This window comes from Notolepis coatsorum (genome assembly GCF_963971535.1).
Source record: "Notolepis coatsorum genome assembly, chromosome: 14".
NCBI lineage: Eukaryota > Metazoa > Chordata > Actinopteri > Aulopiformes > Paralepididae > Notolepis > Notolepis coatsorum.
The window spans coordinates 50,412,579-50,439,878 of record NC_140178.1 but is presented as its reverse complement, the minus strand read 5'-3'; the positions used below and the strand labels follow the sequence as shown (position 1 = coordinate 50,439,878).

The 27,300-nt window shown below is 41.7% G+C and overlaps 1 protein-coding gene across 1 annotated transcript; it reads right to left on the bottom strand.

Moving 5' to 3' along the window:
- Window positions 1–63: 63 nt before the first annotated feature.
- Window positions 64–27,300, bottom strand: napsa (napsin A aspartic peptidase). The gene is made up of 9 exons (XM_084329844.1): window positions 27,155–27,300; window positions 26,547–26,730; window positions 25,842–25,965; window positions 18,602–18,720; window positions 17,030–17,229; window positions 11,283–11,405; window positions 6,283–6,427; window positions 2,623–2,721; window positions 64–1,212 (listed from the first exon to the last, which is right to left on the bottom strand). The coding sequence occupies exons 1-9, from the start codon at window positions 27,211–27,213 to the stop codon at window positions 1,051–1,053; spliced, it is 1,215 nt and encodes a 404-aa protein (XP_084185970.1). The 5' UTR covers window positions 27,214–27,300; the 3' UTR covers window positions 64–1,050.

Sequence of the window (27,300 nt, the reverse complement as noted above, 5' to 3'; positions counted from 1 at the left end):
ATATCTAAGGCGTTTCCCTTAAATATACCAGTCTTGAGTTTGAAATGAACACAACATGTAATGTATCAATCAGAAGCTTAAGTTTATTGACATTTCTATATGTAATAATATCTACCTTGGTCCCTCAGAGGTTCATTAGATTCACAGTACATGCAGTTTAAAAATCAACCTGAGATGACTTCAGTGTACAAAAAAATAGCTGTTCTGTATTGGCTTACAAAACTGGAAATGTGGTCGTATTGCCAGGAAGTAGAAGGAGCAGAGTGTGAAACAAATATCACAGCCTTCATGCAAAGACCCCAACAATCCCAAGCCAATAACTGCTACTAGAGCTCAAACACCCTCCTTCAACTCATTGCTAAATCACACAGTTTCTAAAAACACACACACACACCCCTCAAGCAAAGTACTCAACTAGAACTCTTGGCATCTTGAAATCATGCACTCATCAGATCACATTAATTTCTAAATAATAAACAAAATTCACAAAACTAGAACTGCATAGCTTTGATTCTATGACATCACTTGAAAGCTCAGTAGCAGTGAAGCAAAAGCAAGACATCTGGTGAGGGGAGTCACAATTCAGTTTGCTCCTCTGCTCTCTCATTGGACACAAATAACACTGTATTCAAAAGGTTAGCACTCGTTTGTTATCATTTTGACACAATGAAATAGCTGTAGGACTCCCTACATTCATGAGAATGATCTTTGACAGCCATCAGCAGAACTGAAAGACTATTTTCATTATTAATTTATCTGTTGCTTTCCTTCATCTGGTCTCTCAACTAAAATGACCATACGAGAGGGTAATTTTAGGCTAATGAGATACACTCCACAGTCTTCCCACCTTTACTTGGCCTGGGCAAAGCCGATTCGATCAGCGTCCCTATCGAACACAGTGTAGTACTTCCCACCTCTACTTGGCCTGGGCGAAGCCCACGCGATCAGCGTCCCTATCGAACACAGTGTAGTACTTCCCACCTCTACTTGGCCTGGGCGAAGCCCACACGATCAGCGTCCCTATCGAACACAGTGTAGTACTTCCCACCTCTACTTGGCCTGGGCGAAGCCCACGCGATCAGCGTCCCTATCGAACACAGTGTAGTACTTCCCGATGAACACGTCTCCCAGGATCCATAGGGGGCCTGACGGAGGCGGGATGTCCATGGCCATGAAGCCCGACAGACAGATGGATGTACCACTCTGGGCCTCCTGCAAGGTAGAGAGAACAGTGCAAGCACTTCAGCGTTTTCAATTTCAGAGATCCCATTTTCCAAAGACGACCGAAATCAGTGAAGAATGTGCGGCACACCCATCCAAGGCATAACCATAATCATTTCAGTTTTGCTCTTTATACTGTTCTCAGGTTGGGTGCTTCACATTCACTCACACGTTCACACACCCACGGCGAAGGCAGCCCTGCGAGGCGCCAACCTGCTCGTCAGAAGCAGTTAGGGGTTCGGTGTCTTGCTCAGGGACATGTCGACATGTTGCCGGGAGGAGCCAGGATCATACAGGGAACCTTCAGATTAACCACCCAGCCAATGTACAGACAATAGCCTGGCGCTGAAACATTCTGTCTCCCTTCATCTGCCTCAAATGTAATAAGAAGGTTCCAGATGCATTAGTGCTGCCACTTCATCCTTTTAGAGAGAGCCCCTATTGTTTGTAGGTGTGGGAATCCTACCATTCTATTTCGATTCTTGGGGTTATGATTACATTTTTAAAAATTCTCAATTTGTCAAGATTATCTAGGCAATTTGATGGATTAGATTCTAGATTGCTATTAGCTGTCCTGTTACAAACGGGGCTTGGCAGTGCAAGCGTTTCACTTACATTTGCACGAGTAAAGATTGTATCCTACAAGCTGACAGTTCAATGATGTTTTAGAAGCTATGATATTATTGCGCTGACAACTCCTCTTGCGATTCACATGTTTCTATGTGCAGTGAAAACTCATGGGAGTGGCGCTGGATCACAAACAAACTCGCTGTTCGTGTGTGATCCAGTGTGATCCAGTGCCACTCCCACCTACAGCCACACAAGCAACGGGTCCAATGCATCTAAAAATTCTTTGCATCCACGCCATCCCTGTATGCCCAAATCACGGTAAAAACCTTCATGAAAATATTAAATTTTCTCCCCCACCAAAAATATTAGAATTGGAACAGAGATTCTATAAGAACCAGATCTCAATAAGCAGAACCAGAATGAATCAAATCCAAACGATACCCAACCCTACAAATAAAAAGTATTGGTATGAAACTTTTTTTCATTGTGCTCCTGAATTTCTTTGCATGCTCCTAAATAAAGAAGTAAGCGTGAAGCCCTGACAAAGCTTGTATATTGTGCAAGTCTTTCTGCTTGGCTCATGCTGCCAATCCCTTGGATTTAGCGAGCTAATGATTTATAGTTCAAAGGTCATTAGAATGTAGAAACCAATCACAATCACAAGACTGAAAAAACACAGATTTTTACACACACACACCTAATTGTTTGCTATTGCGTGCCTTGGGTGGGAACAGGGTGGAAAGGAATCCCAACCGGAGCATGGCATAAGAGCAAAATGGACGCTGTGTGATTATGGTCATTGGCCGTGGGCCGGTAGAGGTGTCTGTGTACCTTCATGATGTAGTCGGCTCCTGTGAGGTTGAACATCTTGCCTCCTATGTTGAAGGAGATGACGGGAAGGGTTGGGATCTTGTTACAGTTAATGGCGTACTATAAGGGAGAAAGGAATGAGTTGTCATTAAATACAATCTACAAAAAAGTACACTATGTTTTTACAATATATACTAATTGAGTACTATGAGGAGCGAATGGCAGGTGTTCTGCTAGAAAGTAGGAATGAGGGCGCCCCAGTGGCGAACCACATAGCGCGCTCAGCCGCGACACGGCCGACCCGGGTTCGACTCCCGAACCCGTCGTTATTTGCCGAATGTCTTCCCCCCACTCTGTCTCCCATTCCTCCTCTGTCTCTCTCTACTGGACTGCCCAGTAGCAATAAAGCGATAAAACGCCAAAAAATAAATCTTAAAAAAAGAAAGTAGGAATGAATGAAACTTTATTTAACAGATTGCAGAATGGGTACAATACAGTACGGCTCAATACACACAATTGTTAAGGGGATGCAGACCAGAGAAAGACGTTTGTCTTGTTTACATCAGGGTCCCCCATTTTCAATTCATAGTGACATTTATGACATAGGGACATACATGACATACAGGTATATATAGTACTGTTACATTTGTAACATATACGATATGCAAATATACAGTACTGTTACCCATAGATCCTGACAGAGAGTATACATATGATGGGGAGGAGACTGTACATTAGGAGGGGGTGGGTGGGTGGGAGAGAAATATACATACGGTGGGAAGAGAATATATACATACGGTGGGGAGGAGACTGTACATTAGGAGGGGGGGGGGGGGGGGAGGTTGGACATTTACGGTAGCCATTTTCGAATTGCAGCCTCCCGTAGGTGCTCTTTAACACTTTGATTGCCAGCGTGGCGTGCACTATTTATCGTTGAATGCCACCACCCACTTCAATGATAGCGCTCTAAACTCATAATCTATGTCTTAAATTATGGCTATGTGTCTAATCTCCCCGTCGCTTATCAATGACTTGTTTGCAGTCAACATCGTCGAAACGGATTGTTTTTTTAATCGGTTCATTTCCGTTTTATAGCATTTTGAAAAGCCCTCGTTTTCTTGAAAGTTTCAGGAAAATATATAGATTCCGTGATAAACGGCATTTACTGGAATATTCTAGCATACACAAAAACGTTGTCATTTTTCGTCCTATTTATGAATAGTTTTCAAATAAACGCTAGATTATCGATAGTATATGTGTACTTATGCACGCTATAGAAGCGGGCTGAAAAATATATTCTCTCATTTCCTGATCAGCACACACACACACACACACACATGGGGCAAACGCTGATATATAGGTGAAAACAGATCAGATTACCCCAAGACTGGTAAAATAAATTGCTTATCAGATGTTCTCCAAAAAGATTATTCCAATTCCTGATCGCCATTCCAAATATCGATCGTGTTTATTGATTCAGCGCTGGGTACTGTAAATATGTATTCCACGTTGTTTTGCGGCTCTGCAATCACTTCGGTCTCTTCAGATGGCTTGACGGAAAAGTAAAATGAGGAAAGTGGACCCCCCCCCCCCCATCAGTCTAATCCAATGGGGTGCAGTACCACAGGGAGAGACGATAGGGGGCGGTATTTTCCCAATGGAGCTCAGAGAGAGTCTGCAGCACTAGCGTGAGGCTCGATTGATGAAATATGAATTCAAATCACTAATAAAAAAAAATACGACAAACAAACGCTATATAGCGTTGGTGGCATTCAACAGTCGGCATGAACTAACGACAAAACGCGTCGGTGGCACTCAAAGTGTTAAGAGCGGTTTTGAATGTGGGTAGGGATTCACATCTTTTTACGGCTGTGGGTAGGGCGTTCCACATTGTTGTGGCATAATTGCAAAACATGTTTAGTCCCTTGTTTGTGCCGAATCTGGGTTGCACATGATTTGTGGAACTCCCTCTGGTGTTGTGGCCGTGGTATTCACTGACCTTTGGGAAGTATTTCGACATGTACATGGGTACCTGTGTGGTGTAGTGTATCTTGTAGACCAGGCCCATTGCAAGTTGCTGTACTCTGTCGTCTACTCTAAGCCATCCTAGGTAGTCAAAGTGGGCAGGGGTGAGGTGGGTTTTAGGAGTAAGGTCAAGTAGTAGTCTGACCAGTTTGTTTTGTGATGGGCTGCTCGAATATGGCAAAAAATCATAATCACGATCATTCGTTTGAGAACATCATGTGATGACAACTGAATTTGTTTTACCTTTCTTCTCGACCATAGGCTGCCTTTCTCATCTTCTACAAGTTACCAAAGATGTTTATTATCCAAAATAACTGGAGAAACGCACCATGGCTCCCTCCTTCCTCTCAACATGAGCTGAACATTTACGCACAAGACAAAGAGAGCAACGCAGCATGTGGCACAATAATAGTTTTAACTCGATTATCTACTTTCCATGATCGTGGGAAGCCAAAACCGTAATTGAAATTGATTAATCGCCCAGCCTATAGCCTCTGCATATATATCAGGATGCCTCCAAAGCCACGCCACACTAGGTAGCTAGCAGGCAGCTATGTGTTAGCAGCAGGCCTTGTGTACACACGCAACTGTTAGGCACATAACAAGCATTCGTGTCACTAAAGGGTTTCATAGACAGCTCGCTCATTCCAATCATTTGACTTTCGGACGGATTAATTTCGTGTGTCAAACGTCTTGTTTTTTTTAGTACTGTTGATTACTGTCGAGATATAATAACAAATCTACAATGTTGCCAAAAATCGGCTGCCGCCTATTGATCCTTTAATCTCTGATCATATTTAGTATTTTGTTGTATTTCTACTTCATTTTCCATCATTGTTTCTTTCCCACCTCTGATAGAATTGTCTGAGTATCATGAAAAGTGCTTATAAATTAAATGTATTACTATTATTAGATCTGCAACAGGTAAAACAGACTGAAACACCATCTCCATATACTATCCCCTCATCCCGTGTAGCTGAATGGGGTAGAGGGTAGAGCATGGCAGTAACACTGCAAGGGTTAGCCCATACTATAAATATACACGCTTTAGGCACAGTAAGGCACTTTGCATACTAACGTCTCACCAAATGGAATGTGTTATGTTAGCTGTGAAGTAGAGGCTACTCTCTAATGAAAAACGGTTCTATGGGCCACTTCTCAATGACTGAACCCAAAGAAGATACTGGTGCACACGTCTTTGGGTTTAGTCGTTGAGAAGTAGCCCATAGAACCGTTTCCAGGATATTATCCTGAAAGCTCTGACCTCTGCGTGTGGAGGGGCTTAAGTGCAAGATATTCCTTTAAAGCTAATCTTTAAATGGCTGTGGTACATTGTTGGAATGATCTCCTTCTGAACAAGTTGAGAGAAGGGCTGTCACTTTTTTTTAGCCAGTGAATTGATCTGCTGTTTGATCTAACTAACTAGATCTAGATCTAACTAGACTTTGATCGACAGGGATTTAATCCCCCCTCCATGCTGAAGGAGTCATTTCCTGAGATAATCTCTTAGTCAAATTAGATTTAAAGTGGTCCTTCTGCATGATTGCATGTGGGTTTGTCAATTAAGTAAAACAAATCTCGATCCCAAGTTAAGAGTTGGCATCATCATCATCATCATCATCATCATCATCATCATCATCATCATCATGTGCCAACCTCTCCCATGATCAGTGGCAGTGCTCCGATGGCTTTTTGCAGTGCTCGGATCTCGCCGACGGGGCCTGTGATCAGGGACGTTCCTGTGTCAACGATCGCCTGGCAACCAGCTTTGCACAAAGTCAACTGGTTCCCCACCTCGACACTTTATGGGAGAGAGGGAGAGAGAATGAGAGGAATAGAATGAGAGAGAGAGAGAGAGAGAGAGAGAGAGAGAGAGAGAGAGAGAGAGACAGAGAGAGAGAGAGAGAGAGAGAAAGAGAGCAACATACAGTAGGGTACTGGGTAGCATAGCAAATAACGTGGCATGATACCCGGTTCATGTAATGCAGACTTGCCATAGAATTCTATAGAAGCTAGGCAGACGCACCAAGGGAGGCTCCAACAGTAATAATTATAGATATAAATTTGATTTAAAACGTAGTGGTGTGTATATTATGGCTTTTGTATTGTGGGCATGTTAAAGCAGTACTTTGAATTTTTTTTATTTCAGTTGATTATTTTTCTTCATTTGACACTTACCTCACTGGAGGAAAAAGCATGACGCGTGCAGCCAGCTGTGACCCTTGGTTTCAATGAGGAAGGCTAATGAAGTTAAGATACCATCTCTGGGAAACGCTTTCACTTTGTATCGGCAAATGTCTCAAACAAATCACTGCGAAATGAATGATGACCACTAGACTAACCTACCCACCTTGATACAAACAATCAATCAATACTATGATGATGGTTTGTTTGAATGATTATGGTTAAGATAGAAAGGTAGGGTTATGGTTAATAATAATAATAATACATCAATTTTGTATAGCGCTTTTCTGAATGCTCAAAGACACTTTACAGAGTAAAATAAACAATACAGTTTTAGTAGGAAATAAAAAAAAATAAAAATAAGAATTATATAAAAGGTGAGAGAGGAAGGAGTTCAAGGCTCGAAGACAAGGGTAAAAAGGTGGGTTTTTAGGGGGGGTGGGGGCAGCTGCAGCGAAGGCCCTGTCGCCCCAAGTCCGGAGTTTAGTCCTGATGGGTTGAAGGAGTTTAGCATCTGCGGACCTGAGGCAGCGGGTAGGCGTGTGGTGGGGAAGGAGGTCAGAGAGGTAGGAGGGGGCCAGGTTGTTGAGGGCTTTTGAACTGAATCCTGTATATGATGGGGAGCCAGTGGAGATCATGGAGGATGGGGGTGATGTGGTCGGAACGGCGGGTGGAGGTGAGCATGCAAGCAGCAGAGTTTTGGACGTATTGTAGTTTGTTGAGGATTTTGGTGGATGTGCCATACAGAATGCTGTTGCAATAGTCCAGTCAGGAAGTGATGAGTGCATGGTTAAGGTTAAGGTTAGTTTAAGGTAACAGTGTGGTTAGGGTTAAGGTTAGGGTTCATTTAAAGTAACAGTGTGGTTAAAATTATAGTTAGGGCTAAGGTTATGGTTAGTTTAAGGTAATAGTGTGGTTAAGGTTATTATGGTTACTTTAAGGTAACAGTGTGGTTAAGGTTATGGTTAGTTTAAGGTAACAGTGTGGTTAAGGCTTTGATTGATTTTGATTTATTTGAAAGGGACAGATACAAATACATAGATAATGCCTGTATCAGTGTTTGTAGCCAAAGCTAATTTGCAACACCCGTTCCTTAACTCATTGAGCGCCACGCTGTTTTCCCATCTTCACTCAATGGCGCTAGCGTTATTGACCATTTTCACAATGTTTGCCATCGTATATTCTATATTATAGCTATGGAGACAATAGTATGGCTCATGACAGACACTATTTATAGTCCAACACTGACAAACCAGTTCATTTCTACAAAGGGGCTAAACATCGCCCCTTTTCAAAATAATCCAGTATTTTTTTCTATATCGTGAGATATGACATGTTATATGCATATGCGGAAATCGTTCGGGTTGCTCGCCTGAAACCTATATTATTTCCAAATCAAAGGTATATACCATATATAGATGTTTCTTCACAAAATCATCAAGGGGGGGGGGGTCATTTGACGGAGCTGCGATCGTTACCAAAAGCATGTTTTAGGTTCGGTAAAATACGACGCTGTGATCAATACAAAAGCATGTTTTAGGTTCGGTAAAATAGACCTAAAATAGACCTTACTTTAGTCAGAAGGTACTCCAAAATGAATAATATCACTAGTTCCATCGCGATCGCAATTACTCGTGTGCATTTGGCATGGCTATAATACGGGAAACAATAGGTTTCAGGCGAGCAAATCTCCGACAGATGGTTGTGTTCTGAGTCACTTTGAGGGGGAGGGGATTCCTGCAGCCAGGCACAGAGAGAGAGAGACACACATTAGAGACCCAGTTCAAAAGGTAGGCAATACTGCGACCTGTCGGCATTCGATCGTCATTGCAATTTTAACGTAGGCAACGGTACCAGGGAGACACAGGCAGGTCCGCGCAGGTGTTTAGAATGGGGAAATTGAAAAAAAGAGAAAAGGATCAATGGTTGGATTCGAAACCCGAGAAATCTCGGGTTTGGTGCAGAAAGGGTTGGGCTGACATAAAACATTATAAAATAGGACACAGTAGGTAAATAAAAAGTTAATAAAATCAGTTAGTGTACAAAGTAGACATGCCCTCACTAACATTAGATACACAGATACATACACCATTACATACACCTGGGATAACACTAGGATGTGTGCACCAACATCTCTATAGAGATACCCATGCACACCCCAGTTCAATCCCAGTATTAACACATTGGATCCACGGACGCTTTTTGTCGTTAGTTCATGCCGACCTTTGAGTGCCCCCGACGCTGTATAGCGTCTGTTTGCTGTTTTTTTTTTATTGGCGATTTGAATTCATATTTCATCAATCGAGCCTCGGGTTAGTGCTGCAGAGTCTCTCTGAGCTCAATTGGGAAGATACCGCCCCTATCGTCTCTCCCTGTGTAACTGCACCCCATTACTTTAGACTGATGCAGGGGGAGTGGTCAGTTTGCTCATTTTACTTTTCCGTCAAGCCAACTGAAGAGACCAAGTGATCACCGGCCATCAGAACAGCGTGGATTATGTATTTACAGTACCAACACTGTAATCAATAAGCGTGATCAATATTTGGAATGGCGATCAGGAATTGGAATAATCTTTTTGGATAACATCTGATCTCAGGTAAGGAATTTATTTTACCAGTCTTAGGATAATCAGACCTGTTTTCACATAGATATAAGCTTTTGCCCTATGCGTGTGTGTGTGCGCGGTGATCGCTGATGAGGAAATGAGAGAATATATTTTTCAGCCCGCCTCTATAGCGTGCATAAGTACACATATACTATCGATAATCTAGTGTTTATTTGAAAACGATTCATAAATAGGCCGAAAAATTACAAAGTTTTTGTGTATGCTAGAATATTCCAGTAAATGCCGTTTATCACGGAATCTATATATTTTCCTTGAAAACGAGGGCTTTTCAAAATGCTATAAAACGAAAATGAACTGATAAAAAGGATCAACACAGAAATACTATCTATAGATCTATTATATCAACATACCCACCACCCTACTCAGACCCAGACATTCACCCGCTCAAAAACCACCCACCCACAAACACACATTCTTGGCTAATTCTGCAGCAAGCCTGCACCCACTGATTGTACTGTATGTGTTGATAAAACAGAGTGGGATAATGAGTATGTGTGGGTGTAGAGGGGAAGGGGGGGGGGGGGGGGGGTGTTGTGGGAGGGTGGTTCAAGGTGGGTGGGTAGGAGAAGAGGGTGGTACAGGGGGGGACCCTGTACCAGCTTCTTGAACGTGGAAATATTTGTAGCAGATGTCAGGTGATCAGGTAGAGAGTTCCAGAGTTTCGCACCTTTGACAGAGAAAGCTGATTGAGCAAAAGATGTTTTACAAAGAGCGACTTTACAATTATCTCTGGCAGCTGCTCTAGTTATGGTGTTTTGTAATTTTTGAACACACTTGCATAAAAACAGGGGTGCAACTCCGTTTTAAGCATGTAAACACAAGTTTTACATAATGGAGATCAACAAAATTGACAAAGCTTAAAATATTGTGTTTACTTAGGTTATGGTTAGTTTAAGGTAACAGTGTGGTTAAGGTTAGAGTTAGGGCTAAGGTTATGGTTAGTTTAAAGTAACCGTGTGATTAAGGTTAGGGTTCATTTAAAGTAACAGTGTGGTTATGGTTAGAGTTAAGGCTAAGGTTATGGTTAGTTTAAGGCAAATATATTTTTTTTATATATTTTTATATTTTGCTTATATAACATGTCTTATTTCAAACTAGTGGCAATAACATATCGAAAACACACAATTAGTTGTTTATTTTACTTCATTTTGTCTGATTGTGTCCATAAATCACAATTACAATACAGAACTTTGAGGGCGTTTTCCCCAAAGAAATATTTATGCGTTTTTCTTACACTTAAGAGAGGAAATTATCCATTTCCCTAGCACCTACACACACCATACCTTCCAAATTTCTTCCTATCTATATCCTGCTTCTTTTTACAGAGGGGTTTGTTGATATATCATTCATAGCCTGATTTATTGTACATTCATACCAAAACATCTGGCGAAAATTTTGAAAAAACGTTTTAAAATGTTAATATATTATTTATTTGTAATATGTACACATTGCAAATTTTCGTAAATACATCAATATATTACTTATAACATAGCCTACAATATGTACCTTTTTCCTGTGGTCGATAAGTACTTTATTTACATATTTTAAGCAAGATCGGGCTGGCCTTTTCCTACCAAATAACAAACAGACACATGGAATACAGTTGAGTGTTTCCCATATAAAGACATGTACTGTATGTGACATCATGCCACAATGTCAGACAAGCCCACCACAAATACATTCCCCATTGATTATTATGATTAGTAATTTAAAAATAATAAAGTAATATTAAAGTGTAATATTAAAGATGCTTATTGTATTGCGCACACACACACCACACACACACCACACACACACACACACACGCACACACACAGGAGTCTCATGATTCTACTTCCTCACTCACCTGCTCATCCCAATCTGCCAGTAGGCCTTGCGTGTGACGCTGACGTAATGCAGCTCTCCAGTGTAGTACTGAGGGTCGGTCCCTCCCAGCGTCAGCTCTCCTCCCACCGACCCAGTAGTATCCCTGAAGGACACAAGTATTTCAAAGGTTTAAAGGCCCAATACAGAATTATTTTTGACCGTATACTCCTCATGCAGGGGAACATTTACATTCTTTCTTGATGAGTTTGACTTGTAGATGGAAATAAAAATGCTTTTTGGAACTTTCTAAAGCCATTGTAAAATCTGAATACAGGCCTATCAGTGTTTACACACATTACCAATGTAAAATAAACCTTTCTACAGACACAAAATACAGTTAAAAACTCATAATGTGCCTGTTGTCTGGTGTTTGCATCAAGAGCTCAGTCAATCAACTAGAGATTGAAAACATGTCTCCATTCCCATTGTTCCTCTTCAGTGGGGGGGTTGCGGGTTGCTGTTCCTGGCAGTGATCCAGATGAGTAACCCACCGGTTGACGGTATGTCATGTAATTTTATTTGACTTACTCAGAAGCATTTTATATGAATCCGTGGAAAACGTATTTGTCAAACACTCCTGAAGTTGTTTTCTGTCTGTGCTGACATCTTGATTAGAACATAAAAATGTGTTCTTTTCACTCCAAGTTGCATTCGATTCAACATGTTAGCACCCAGGAAACAGAAAGACTCTCCGTTGAAGTTTTTAGAAGTTGGGACCATTTCAACAACTTTAGGGTAAGTGTTTGACAAATAAGTGGCTTAGATTTGATGTTTAGCGTAGCGGTATGTGGTGGGGCTACTCATTTAACACAATGGGGACCGGCCACGTATAAATATGTGTTTCGGTGCCATGCGTTGTGGACCAGAGGCACGTATATAGCCGTGGCAAGTTGTTATTGTTTTATTCCATATTAATAACCGGATCAAGATCCCCGATCGACTCTGCAGATCTACCCGCCTCTGTGGAATCGGCAACATGCAATACCGGCCAGATCCTCTTAGGGGCGCCATCGCTCCACTGCAGTATCATTGTGGGCGAATGGATTTTTTTTTACCCTCCAACGGAGTATCATATTACTCTGATCACAAACCAACAGCGTGCACCGTGTATCACGTTTCGAAGCGGAGATTTCACCATGGAATAAGGGGATTTATCATCAACCAATGGACATATCGATCTACCAGATGCCGATCGATAACGGGGAAATGCTGCCGGGTATCACACGGGCTGACGCTAAGACATTTATCACCTAATTTATAGCCGGATCGGAGCTTGATGTGCAACGCAAGCAATCGATCTGTGAATGTGGCTACTTACACGGACACTCTATTGGTAATCAATAATACTAATCGACGTTCCCCGCCGCCCCCCTTTCATCCATAGATGCTCTGGGATAGTCCGGATCATAAGCAGTTTATGTTATATCATTAGCATATATACAACGGAAATGCCGTTGAATATAACGTTAGTAGCCTTTAGCTCTATAACTAGCTTTCCAGAAAATAGATGATACGAAATCTGCGATAAAGCTTATATTCACGGCGCTATAAAATGACAACCTACCGATGGATTTTCTTTCTTTAAGCCATTCTGAAGGGACGGTTTATGCACTCAATTGACAATGAGAATGGACAGATAGCAACACTATAAAGTATAGATATAGCTGTTAGAAAACCCACTTGTTTGTTTACATTCCCCGGTCCTCTAGCCACTAATTAGACTAAGCCCATCGGTCGTCAAAGTGTTAAATGGCTAATGTCTTTTGTGGTGTTTGTGATAATATGATTTGTTTGAATTTTTAGGTTCTGTATTGATTATTAACTTTTGTTATTCTACTGTTATTCTATTGTCATTATTGTTATTGTTATTATTATTATTGTCTGGTGTTGTTCTGTTTATTATTATTATTCCTGTATTATGTGCTGTCATGTTTTGTTTTATATTCTATGTAAAAAGAAAAGAAAAGAAAATGTGATAAACAAAATAAAAAAAAAGATACAGCAGTCTATACTGTAGGAGTACATTGAAAACACATCCGAAAGCCCCAAGCAAGACAAGGAACTACTTAAACCAAATGGTCCAAACTAATTATTAGGATGAGGATTATACTTATAGGCTATTGTTGTTTGTCAGGTAGCTCGTAAACCATTTAGACCAAAGAACACGGGGATAACGAATTGAGCTTATAATACCCCATTTCAAATAAATGGTCTCTTTCAGGTGACAGTAGTTTGAAACAAACCACAAACAAAGTTTCCCTGCCAATAATACAACATAAAAGGTTTTGTCCACTTTGATGCAGAGCTGACAAAGTTCAAATTAAATTCTAAAGGCGAGACACCACAATTATTTTGAAACGCAAGGCTTCTTGTGTTGGCTGAATACAGTTCTAAATTCTTTCCAAAAATGGATAAAACCATGCACCAAGCGTACCAATGAAAATGTCCCATCAGTAGTTTGGCTGAGTGGATGAGTGAAATTACAGGTCTTACCCTCCATCTCTCAACCAGGGCTGAACAATATATCAAATTCATAATGATATTTGTAACGTTTGGGGTTTTGCTCTCCTCAGGGAGAAAAGCCCTAGCGTTACCTGAGGGTAATTAACCTGTCTATCTGTCCTGATTGCATTCATTGTGTTAGGTTAGTTAGGTTGGCTTTATATGCTCTTCCTGGTTACTATTCAGCAGTGATGGGCAAGCTACTTGGAAAATGTAGTAAGCTACACTACTAGTTACTCTCGATTAAATATAGCTCAACTACAATGGAAGCTATCCCCAGAGAAATGTAGCAAGCTACACTACAAGAACATGGCAAAAATAGCTAGCTACATCGGCACTACTTTTTTTTTTACTTCATGATCAAGTTTCCACCAAACAAATAGGCAGGCAAAAAAATGCTCAGTTTGATTGTTTATTATAAAACTGAAACAAGCCCTCTGTCTGGCTTTTTGTTGTTATTGACATCTTCATCAATGCCATCAGCCCTGGAAACATCGAATCCCTCTGCCTCTGCTATTTCACGCGGACTGGTTCATGTGGTCTGTGTTTTGATTTTCACTTCCTGCTTTGCGGAGCCTTGGAGTGGCATGCCCCGCCCTATCCTGCCTCTGATTGGCCTACCCATAATGTTTTGGTAACCTTACCCAATCGTGAGTCGTCATACTCATATCTAAACCAACCAACCAATCATAGTGGGTTTTCTCCGGGGAGTTTTTTCCCCACAAATCTTTATTCAGCAGTCCAGTTCTCTGGACAGTAGCGTGTAGCGTTTACTCACGCTACATCACTACTTGGGTCTAAAAATAGCTACACTACATAGAACGCTACTTGGTTCAAAAGTAGCGACGCTACCATCACGCTACTGAGAATTGTAGTTAAGCTACGGTATGTAGCATCACTACTTGTAGCTAGCTACTGCCCAACACTACTATTTATTCAGACTGTCAGTTAATCACTGAACCTACCCGTGAGTACACCGTTGTGAGTAAGTCTTATCGCTCCTTGCCATAGGAGGATAAGTACGCTCGCTACTGTTCATTATTATCATGTCACTTTGATAGCCGTTTGCATTCGCTGTTGAAAGTTTAGATTATTGTATTGTGTTTACATCTCCGTCGTTTGACGTGTATGCCAAAGAATGTGTTTTTGGAGACTGTTCTCTCCACTTTGCTTTCCCTGTTTTGTTATTCTGAGATGCAGATTCATCTCTCTTTTTGTTTACACGTGGTCGTTCGCGTGTGCTGTTCGTTACAACATTAAAGTAACAGTGCCTTGTTTGAAAATCAACACCTGTCCTCCGTCATTTCTGTTCTGTACTGCACCTGGGTCCAACACACCTTCCAACTCGTAACAGATATTAAGAAGAATGCAATATCCAAATCGCAAACGATGCAATATGGACAATATTCAAATGACACATAAGATAAAGTGAGATTGAGAAGAGCATGGCAGACACACTTCACTAGGCCTAAAAAAGGCGAAGCAGTGCCTCTACCACCTGAGACAGTTAAGGAAGTTCAGAGTATCTGGGAAGATACTCCAGTCCTTCTACTCCGGAGCTGTAGAGAGCATCTTGACTGGAAAAATCACTGCCTGGCATGGCAACAGCACGGCACAGGACAAGAAGGCCCTACAGAGAGTGGTGCGCTCAGCCGAGCGTACCACGGGTATTGCACTACCACCCCTGCAGGTCCTATACAACAAGAGGTGCAAATCCAGAGCCTGCAGGATAATGAAAGACCCTCACCACCCCAACAACAGCCTGTTCATTAGGGATGGGTACCTTTCACATTTGAACCGATACCGGTACCGGTACCTGTGAATCGATACCGGTACCCAACGGTACCTTTTTTCTGTACTTTAGTCTCAAGAAATGTAATTTACCTACCTCAGTCGTAAAAAAAAAAATCCAAACTTCAAATAACTACAATTTCGACAGTTTTCGGCTTGTCATTGCTCCGACTGCTTTGTTGTTGAATCAAGTCAAATCCTAGGTAAGCATATATTGTGCGTGTGAACGTTGACATGAAAAAAAAAGTAAAAAAAAAAAGAAAAAAGTTTAAAAAAAAAGAAAAATTAATACATTTTTATTTTTATTTTTTTCGGTTTCTCACTTGATTCGATACTCGGTAGTACCGACGTCTTTCGGTTCGGTACCTCAAAAGTACCGAATTCGGTACCCATCCCTACTGTTCATGCTGCTGCGGTCAGGCAAACGCCTGCAAGCACCAGTAACGAGGACAGAGAGACTTAGGCTCAGCTTCTTCCCCCAGGCCATCAGAGCCTTGAACACTGAACTCTCCACGCACAAGCACACATGAGCACACACACAACACACACACTGTACACACTCACACACTAGCAGCCACTTTAACATGAGCACACACACACTCATGCTCCACACGCTCACACTATGGACACTTTACAGAAGGAAAGGTCACTTTAAAAATAGTATAGCTTGAGATTGTATAATATAGCATTGTATAGCAGTGTACATAAAGACCCAGTGCCTCATCCGTAGCTAACAGTGTACTGCACTACCACAGGACCTAGCATGTCCTACCATGCTCTGTAAATAACTCATGTACAGATACCGATATGCCTACTTTGTTTACTTGTTTATTGCACTATGTCGCTCTATTGGTTGGACTCTTATTATTATTACTTGTATTATGCACATCGTTGCGGGCGAGACCCCCCACATTTCACTGTATACCTGTATGCCGTGACAAATAAAACTCTTGTATCTTGTATCTTGTATCTTGTATCTTGTATCCCTTCTGAAGAAGTATCATGGCATTTAAAAAAATTAAATCATGGTATTTCCCATTATGTTTTGGTCACTATCATAAGATTATGGACATACCATGATATTACCATCAGTATTATTATGGCTTAAATGCGATTATATCATGGTATTATTTAAGTACAAAATTGGTATCACAGTGATAGATGACTTTAACCATGGCAGTACCACGGTAAATTATTTATACAATGGCTGGTACCATGGTACAACTAGAATTACCATCGAACTACCACAATAGTGAAATTGATTAACATAGGGAAATGTAGCTTCTAAACTTCAGACTCTATGTTAGAAATGATGGTTGAAACATTATCACCAGCGCAATATCTGTTACAGTAGTCCTAATATGACATTTTGTCCGTAATCCCGTAATTTTGTCCGTAATTGTTCAGCCTCCCTCTCGCCCATCACAAACCAACCTGTTTATGTAGAAAGAGAAGATGTTCTGTGGCAGCAGCTTGGCGGCCATGGCAGTGTCAAACACCGGCGTAACCTTAGCAACAGAGATGGAGGGGTAGGCCATGCCCAGAACGCCGTCGAAGCGCGCCACGGCAAACGTGAAGCCAGGCTGCTTCATCGCCTCGCCAAACTGTTGGCCATGAACCGCCATGCCTGCCACCTGAAAGAGACGAAGAGAGAGAGAGAATAAAAAAGATAAACGAAAAGTAAGAAAGAATGAGAGAAAGAAAGTTAAGAAAAAACAAACAAACTGAGAATAAAGAATAGACTAGTTTAAATGGAAACTACAGCAGATATGCTTTATGGGTTATATCCATCAATATAGCCAGTCTGCCAGCACTATAACCCTATGGAGATGTTTACCTTCTTTGCAGGGCTATAACTTTTTCAATTGTATTGCTATATTGACATTACTATGGCCCATTCAACATCGATTATCTATCGTTCCGGATGTGGGAACGTTATATTTTTTCATTCATACATTGTGGTGTTAATACCGTCTTGAATATAAGTATGTTTATAAGCTTTTCTGCTGTAATTCCAAAAACGCTAGTTATAGGCCCAAACGCATATGATAGATTATCGATTGCCGTTTCTTTCCTATACACGCTATATTAAAAAATTCAAATGTATATGATCGGTATACATTATGCTTCATCATGCGTGGAGGAAAGGGGGGGGGGTCGTTTATAATTCCTTGATCGTCAGTAACGGCTTTATGTAGTATGGGTTGATATATTGATCAGACTGTTTGCAAACAAAGAAACGCACAATCGGACTGATAATAACGTTACTGTCCTCTTACCGTTCGCCGATGAGACTGGAAGAAAAATATCCCAATTATTTGACACTGATCGCCTAGATCCATTTCCGGTTTGTATGGCGCAATAAACGCCGAAATCATATAGATTATTGCGTTATGGAGGCGATCCATATGCATGCCAGTGTTTGTCTGGACCCACGTAACAAGATATTACTGCCGGAGGAATTTCCTTGACGCACCGATCACAACTTCCGGTTTTGAGAGTGTAACTCGCCCGACCATCCACCAGGCGGCGGTATTGAGGCGTTGCACTCTCATTTAGGGTCCCGCTGCAGCACCGGAGGTTGGCTGGATGAATTATGAATGCCATGGCGAAGAAATTTAATATTGATTTTAAAAACGGCTTACGCCGTTGTTGGCGGACAACGCATGGCGGGCAAAAACGGCGTAACTCGTTTATGGATGTGTTAAAGGGGCACTTCACCAAACTCTTCACACATCCATAAACTCTCAACAGTTTTTCACACATTCATTAGTTTGACAGTTATTGAGAGAAAATGTGTTTGAATATGGCCACCAGGGACGTCATCCTTGTGTTGTGTTAATTACAGCCCCATGAAATGATGTTGATGAAAACATTGCAATACCTCGTCTTATAGGGACTACTACCTTATCATTCCATTGTAATTAGAAAAAGAGAGGAATGTAACTTAACAATGTGATTGTGGGTGTATGTATTCTCCTGTGTGTGTATCTCACAGTAACTCACAGTGACCGTGTCCCCGCTGATAAAGCCAGTCAGGCTGCCTCTGCCATAGTGGATGGCAAACTCTGTGCCATTCTGTACATAGGTAGTGGACTTCTTGGAGTTGTAACGATGATGAAGCCCTGTGTAGGGAGGGGGGGGGGGATAATAATGATTATTATTGAGATATAGTCCATTTCTCCCCATTAGAGACACAGGGTTCCTGCAGGTTAAACAGGTTAAACTTAAGACCTTTTAAAGACCTTTTTAAGACCACTTTGAATATAATTTAATACTTTAACTTTTTTTAATATTTTCATTTTAGGGAACTTTATACTTTTACTCCACTACATTTCAAAAAACATAATTATTGTACTTTTTACTCCACTAATATTTATCTGAACCCATCAGTTACTATAGTAGTTACCGTGAAGAAAAGATTTTGCATGGAAAACATGGCAAAAACTTATGAAGATACAGCATACTTTCACATTTGAAGCCTATATCAACTTCAAGAGGACATAATCAGAGCAGCATAACTGGACCACATACCACTTTATCATAACTTTTATTTTTTTAATCCACTTTTTCTCCCATTTTTCTCCCATCCCAATTTTCATATCGTCCAATTCAACCCTCCCCTGTCTTCGAACGTTGTTTCTTGCCTCCCACAAGCCGGCTGCAATGTGGACTAAGTCATACATAGCACGAGTCCCCTCCGATACTCGAGGTAACAGCCGTCACATCTTTTCACCTGCGCGGCTCGATCTTTCAGCGTCGGGGGTCTGGGCTTTGGAGGGGCCCCGCCCCCGTCGCTTCTTGATTCTACTGCGCAGGCGCACCAACCGACCTGTAGGAGTCGCTGTCCACAACGCTCGATCCCCACCCTTCAGTTTCCCTCCCCGTAATACGGCCAATGTGTATTACTGTGGACGACCAGCTAAACTGAAAGCAATGTGGAGAGCGGGGTTCGAGCCTAGTCTCCAGCATTCGTTGCGAGTGCCTTGCCCACTGCGCCACGTAGCCGCCCACTTTATCATAACCTTTAAAGGTCAATGGTTCAAGGCTTGAATGCTCCCAAGCACTGGAATACACAAACGTCATGTAGAATGCATACTTTTACTTTAGATACTTACTACATTCAATAGCAATACATCTCTACTTTTAATTAAGTAGAATTTGAATGGAGGACTTTTACTTTTACTTATTTATCTGGGTATTTCTACTTTTTACTTATTTTTTTTTTAAGTAAAGGAACTCTATACTTATTCCCCCAATGCATTTACATAAGCAGTTAAACATTCTGGTGCCCTATTATCTAGTCCCTCATCTCCAAATTACAAAGCATGTGACTCTGCCATGTGACTGCAATGAGTTCTGGTGACTCAGAAAACATTCCCTGGTTTGAGTTCAGCTTTGTCTCACAACATGTAGAGCTCACCCAGAATGAATGTGAGGAGGTAGCTGCAGCTTTGTCTCACAACATGTAGAGCTCAACCAGGATGAATGTGAGGAGGTAGTAATGATCAAACTAAATCGAGCAAATACAATCAAAAAACTAAAACATTTGCTTATATTTAGATTACTGATTGGGCCTTTTTAACTGTATATATAAACACAGTGAGACATAAAAATGGACATAAAAAATTACAGAATATATATTAAGGCTGTCAATTAGGGTTGGGTACCATTCACATTTGAACCGATACCGGTACCTGTGAATTGATACCAGTACCCAACGGTACTTTTTTTTCTGTACTTTAGTCTAAAAAAATGTAATCTACCTACCTCGGTTGTAAAAAATGAGTCCAAACTTCAAATGATTTAATATCATTATTATTTATTTAGAACAATTTGTTAATATATATATATAATATATAATATTGCAGCGAGCATTGTCTGCATCTAGCTTTATAAAGTGTAACCACACTTGCGACCGCATTTATTTTTTTATTTTTTTTTATTTACAGTACTGAAATGTGGCACCGGTGGATCTCACGTGAATCGGTACTCGGTAGTACCGACATGATTCGGTCGATACCCTTAACTCTTTCAGTGCCCACCACGACATAACACGTGTTATCAGCCCGCCCCCTGAATGCCCACCACGACAATTAGCGTGTTATTTTTTTATTAGCGATCTGAATTCATATTTCATCAACCGAGTCTCTCGTTGGGAAACCAGCCCCATCAGGAGCTCAAATGTGAAAAAAGCGCCCCCTATCGTCTCCCAGATGGTAATGCACCCTTTTGGAATGGACTCAATGAAAATGGATGAGAAAAGAAAAATCCGGAATCCACATTTTACTTCTCAGGCATGTAACCCGAGCCGATTGCAGTCATTCTGGTCCCTCAGAACAGCGTGGAATATGTGTTTCCACTACCCAGCGTTGGATCAATAAAAGCGATCGATTTTTGGAATGGCGATCAGGAATTGGAATGATCTTTTTGGAGAACATCTGATCTGAGGTAAGGAATCTATTTTACAAGTCTTGGGATAATCAGAGTTGTATTCGCTGAGCTCTCAGCGTTCGCCCTATGTGTGTGTGTGTGTGTGTGTGTGTGTGGGCGATGGCTTTGAGGAAATCAAAGAATCGATTTTTCAGATCGCCTATATAGCGTGCATACGTACACATATACTATCGATAATCTAGCGTTTATTTGAAAACGATTCATAAATAGGCTGAAAAATTACAACGTTTTTGTGTATTCTAGAATATTCCAGTAGGCCTACAGGGCGTTTATTATGGAATCTTTTAATTTTCCTTGAAAACGAGGGCTTTTCAAAATGCTATAAAACGAAAATTAACCGATAAAAAAACAATCCGCTTTGACAATGTTGACTGGAAAACGAGTCATTGATAAGCGACGGGCAGATTAGACACATAGCCATAATTTAAAACATAGATTTTAGGCGTTATTAACGCTAACATTGAAGTGGATGATGGGCATTCAAGCACTAAATCGTGCGCCCCCTGCTGGCACTGAAAGTGTTAAAAGTACCGGTTTCGGTACCCATCCCTACTGTCAATCGATTAAAATATTTAATCTGATTAATCGCATGATTGTCCATAGTTAATCGTGATTAATAACAAATTAATCGCATATTTTTTATCTGTTCTAAATCTACCTTAAACGGATCTTTTTAACAGAGTTTTAATACTCTTATCAACATGAGTCAACAAATGCTTGCTTTATGCAGCCATTTAACTCTTTCAGTGCCACGCCTGGTTTTCCGTTTTACCGCTTGAATGCCACCATCGGCGCCAATGTTAACGTTAATATCGCCTAATCTATGTTTTAAATTATGGCTATGTGTCTAATCTGCCCATTGCATTATCAAAGACTATTTTCCAGTCAGTGCTGTGAAGGCAGATTGTTTTTTTATCGCGTCGTTTCCGTTTCAGAGCAGTTAGAAAAGCCCCCGTTTTGATATAAAAAACAGCTCATTCTGGAGCATTCTATGAAAATCGTCTTTTAGTGGAATATTCCACAACGTTGATATTCGTCGGCCTTTTTATGAATCGTTTTCAAATAAACGCTAGATGATCAATATTATACGTGCACGCAAGCACATTACGGCCGCGCACTGATAATCGCTCCGTTGATTTCCTCACAGACTTTTACAGTGAAACCGAAAGAAGACATTTCACAAAACAGCTTATAACTTCATCAAACTTACTCCGATTATCCTACCACTGATAACATAGAGTCCTTACCTGACATCAGATGGTATCCAACTGGTATATTCCAATTCCTGATCACCATTCGAAAAAATCGATACGTGTATGGATCCAACGCGACACTGTAGATCTCCATGATCCGCGGGGATCTGAGGCTCCAGAATGAACTGTGGTAACCCCGGCTGGATCAGTGAACTGGAAAATGTGGAGTACCAGATTTTTTCCCCCATTCATTTTCATTGAGTCCATTCCAAAATCACTTATGTCATCTGGGAGACGACAGGGGGCGCTTTTTTCCACCGTGATCACCGGCGCAGCTCGGCTATACTCGGGTAGGCTCGGGTGATGCAATAATTTTTCAGATCGCAAAAAAATAATAATAATAATAATTCCGAGAAATCTCGTGAGTGGCACGCAACCACCTATAAAAAAAACAGAGAAATCTCGTGAGTGGCACTGAAAGAGTTAACACAAAAGGATGACCCTCATGCATTGCAAATTTGCATCAAATTCAAAACAGAGTGATGCACAAAATAACTAGAAAATAATAATTTAAAACAATGAATAAAGTGTGCATGAAATAATAGGGGAAAGAAAACGTTAGGAACTTGTTACATTCACCCACACAAGGGCTGAGGACAAGTAGTTAATAACGCGTTAACTTTGACAGCCTTAACTCATTGACCGCCAAACCCGAGATAAGTCGGGTTATCTCGCCATGCGTTGAGCGCCAGAAACCTGAGACGCTCCAAGCTGCACTTGTACAGACTGAATGTACAGACTGGAGTGTGTTCCGTGATAACACAGACAATATTAATTACTACACTGAAACGGTGCTGGACTTTGACTGTACTCTGGTAGAAGAAACAATCCCCTCTACCAAAATTAGAGTTTACCCAAACCAAAAGCCCTGGGTAGACAAATCTGTCTGTGAGGCTCTGAAAGCGCGCACCTCAGCCTACAATGCTGGGCTTGTGACAGGCAACATGAATGAACACAAGGCGGCAAGATAAAACGTAAGGAGGACAGTAATAGAGGCAAAACGGTGTTACAGGGATAAAGTTGAACTTCAGTTTGAACAGGCTGACTCCAGTCCAGAGGTATGTGGCAGGGCCTCAGAACAATGACATATTACAAAGGCACCTCCCTCAAACTGAACAGTGACATCTCCTTAGCAAATTATCTCAATACCTTCTATGCGAGGTTTGAGGCTGTGAATAACAACACCAGCCTACAAACCACTGCAATGGAGGGGGGGCACTGCCGATGGAGACTCAGTGTTCAGGTTAACAGAACATGAGGTGAGGAGGACCTTTAAGAAAGTGAATATCAGGACCGGACAGCATCCCGGCCGCGTCCTAAAAGTCTGTGCCGACCAACTGGCCCCGGTATTCACTGACATATTTAATCTGTCCTTAGAACAGGCTGTCATCCCCACCTGTCTGAAGAAGTCCACCATTATCCCTGTACCCAAAAAATCTACGCCTGCTTGCCTCAACGACTACCGCCCTGTAGCTCTCACCTCCATAGCCATGAAGTGCTTTGAGAAGCTAGTGAAGGGCTACATCTGTTCCTCCCTCCCCATCAACCTGGACCCCCTGCAATTTGCATATCGCCCCAACAGGTCCACGGAGGACGCCATAACCCATGTGCTGCACACAGCAGCATCACACCTGGACAAGAGGCAGGGGAACTATGTGAGAATGCTGTTCATCGACTACAGCTCAGCATTCAATACCATAGTCCCCTCCAAACTCATAGCCAAGCTCAGGGACCTGGGCTTGAACTATGACCTCTGCCAGTGGGTCTTGGACTTCCTGACGGGTAGACCCCAAGTGGTGAGAGCAGGCAACTGCACCTCCTCATCCATCACCCTCAACATAGGGGCCCCCCAGGGCTGTGTTCTGAGTCCCCTCCTCTACTCGCTGTACACACACACGACTGTGTGGCACAGTGGAACAACAACACATTCATCAAATTTGCTGACGACACAGTAGTGGTGGGCCTGATCTCTGCAAACGATGAGAGGGCCTACCTGGAAGAGGTAAATAATCTGTTGCGGTGGTGTCAGGAGAACTGCCTCTCCCTGAACGTCAGCTAAACAAAAGAGATGATTGTGGACTTTAGGAGGTCGGGGGTCAGGGACTACAGCCCCCTCAGCCTCGACGGGGCACCGGTTGAGAGAGTGAACAGTTTTAAGTACCTCGGAGTCCACATATCCGAGGACTTGACATGGACCACACACATTGACAGTGTTATCAAGAAGGCACAGCAACGCCTCTACTTCCTTATGCGCCTAAGGAAGTTCCAAGTGAGTCAGAAGATCCTTAAGAACTTCTACTCATGCACAATAGAGAGCATACTGACTGGCAATATCACCTCCTGGTTTGGGAATTGCACCGCACAAGACCGTAGCAGACTACAGAGAGTGGCCCGTTCAGCCGAACGCACAATTGGAGGTGGGCTTCCCACTCTCCAAGACATTTACAACAACATTGTAAACATGGGTAAGGCTAAGAGAATAATTGAAGACTCCAGCCACCCAAACAACTGCCTCTTTGAACTGATGCGGTCAGGCAAGCGATACCAGAGTCTCATGGCAAGCACAGAGAGACTCAGAAGAAGCTTCTATCCTCAGGCCATCAGGATGCTAAATGACAATAACACTATGTAACAAACCATCAAATACACTCACAGCACACACATCCACACGCACACACTCACTTTAAACAAACAACTCACTGCAGCACCCACTTTAGACACTTAACACACTTTATATTTATTGGTAAAGAATTTGCACTACAACTCATCCCTCATTACACCTTACTGTAAATTGTACCTAAATTGTACCTCATCCCATTTCTGCATTGTACTGTATATTGTATTGTAACTCAGTTACTTTTCTACTCTGCATTGTATATATGTATATTGAACACTTTTGTCTACGTACTTGACTTCTATTTTATACTTATTATACAGTACTTATTTTATACTTATCTATTTTTATCTAGCACAATCTCTGGAGCAAAACAGAAAGAAGCATTTTATATAAAAGTATTCTGTATTTTTGTATGACAACTAATAAAGAAACTTGAACTTTAACTTGAATGAATGAATGAATGAAAACTTTATTTAACAGATTGCAGAATGGGTACAATACAGTACGGCTCAATACATACAATTGTTAAGGGGATGCAGACCTGAGAAAGACGTTTGTCTTGTTTCCATCAGGGTCCCCCATTTTCAATTCATATAGAATTCATACTTGAACTTGAACTCGTCAATTATGTCGTAGACGGATCTTCATGATCTATATAGGTTTAATAGTGAAAATGTATATACAAAGTACTAGATGAAATGAGCTTGGGCTAAAAGGAGTGCTCTCATCGTGGCCAGCTGGGAGAGGAGGAGGAGAAGGGGATCCAGCTCTCTTGTGGATAGAGAAGGGTGGGGGTTAGGGGGGTTTGAGGACATTGGCTCTCTAGGTGTGAGATCCAAGCTATTGTTTGGACGAACAAAGGGATATCCTCCACAGAAGGCAAAACATTGTGACAAAAGAAACACACACACGGTTGACTCACAGCAAGCCACATCCAGGAAGGAGCAGTGAACGGAGGGGACCCAGAGGTTGGAGGAGCCCGTGTCAAACAGCACTGTGAAGCGTTGAGGAGGGGTGCCGATGCTGATCACACCATAGTACTGAGCCTGGAGGGACAGAGAGGAGCCCACACAGACCGTCAGCATGTCTGCCATAGTGGACGTTGACACAAACAACACTTCTTAAACCAGGCCTTTAATAGGCTGTTTATCCAGGGAAGATTTTCTGAGCTCATAGAGTAACTGTTATGCTTGTTTCGAGTAATGTCGTTATCCCCCCCCGAGATATGGGAGGGGACACCGGAAGTTAGAAACTGTACATTGGAGGGGGTTGGGTTAGGACATTTACAGGGGCCAGTTTCTAATTGCAGTCTCCCGTAGGTGCTCTTTGAGAGCGGTTTTGAAAGAGGGTAGGGATTCACATTATTTTACGGCTGTGGGTAGGGTGGGTGTTCCACATCTTTGAGAGTGGTTTCTATGGAATTTCATAGAATCAGTACTTCCACAATATAAAAAAAAATAGGTTTACTTGAAGGCCTTTTAGCTGGGTAGCCAGGCTATAATATTGTTCTGGATATCTGTTGTAGGCCTACTTTTTCTGAAGCAGTCAGTTAATTATGAATTAAGTTAATCATTGAATTAAGTTAATTATGGCCTTGTGACCACTAGGCATAAGTTACATTACATACATCCATGAAGTTGGTTAGTCTCTCAACGGGCACTTTTGGAGAGGCGGAGGCCACACGGGTGTGGATGAGGGGAGCGGCGTCCAGGCGTTCGTCAACAGTCCTGGCCAACGTCTGGAGCTCTTCCAAAGACATCCCATTGTCAGCCATCATGCGGCGTGCACTCCGCGTCTTTTGAAGGGGAACTCTGGAGGAATTGAGTTATTGAAATAGATGGAACATGCGAGTCATGGACAGTGCAGTGGTCCGTTGCACGGGCTGCAACGGAATTACAAGTTGCGCGCACTAAGAGCTAAACAGATTGTGCGCTACTTCCTGGCACAGTGTTCAGGTAGAAAGATCAAATCGATCAAAATCGAAAAGCCTCGGGCGGGCGGCCTACGAAAGTTATGTCTAAAGAGTAGACTTTCTGCAATCGTTATTTTAACGATGCGTTATGCAAACACTGCGGGCATCGAAACACATGGGTGACAGGCAGCTATAACATAAACATTGTGGTGTAAGGGAATGTTAAACTTTTGATGAGGTATACTGACAACTGGATACAATACGGACATAAATAATACAATTAATATATTAGCAACGAAACAACCGACAAACAAAATATTTACCTTAAGATGGCATCACTGTGTGCTATGAACAGCGCCCCAATCATGTACAATATTTTCATTTTCTCTCTTCGTAAAAATAATGATTGTATCGATTTCTTTCACTGGTGATGATAATAATAACAGTGTGTGTGCAGTTCAGTGACCAC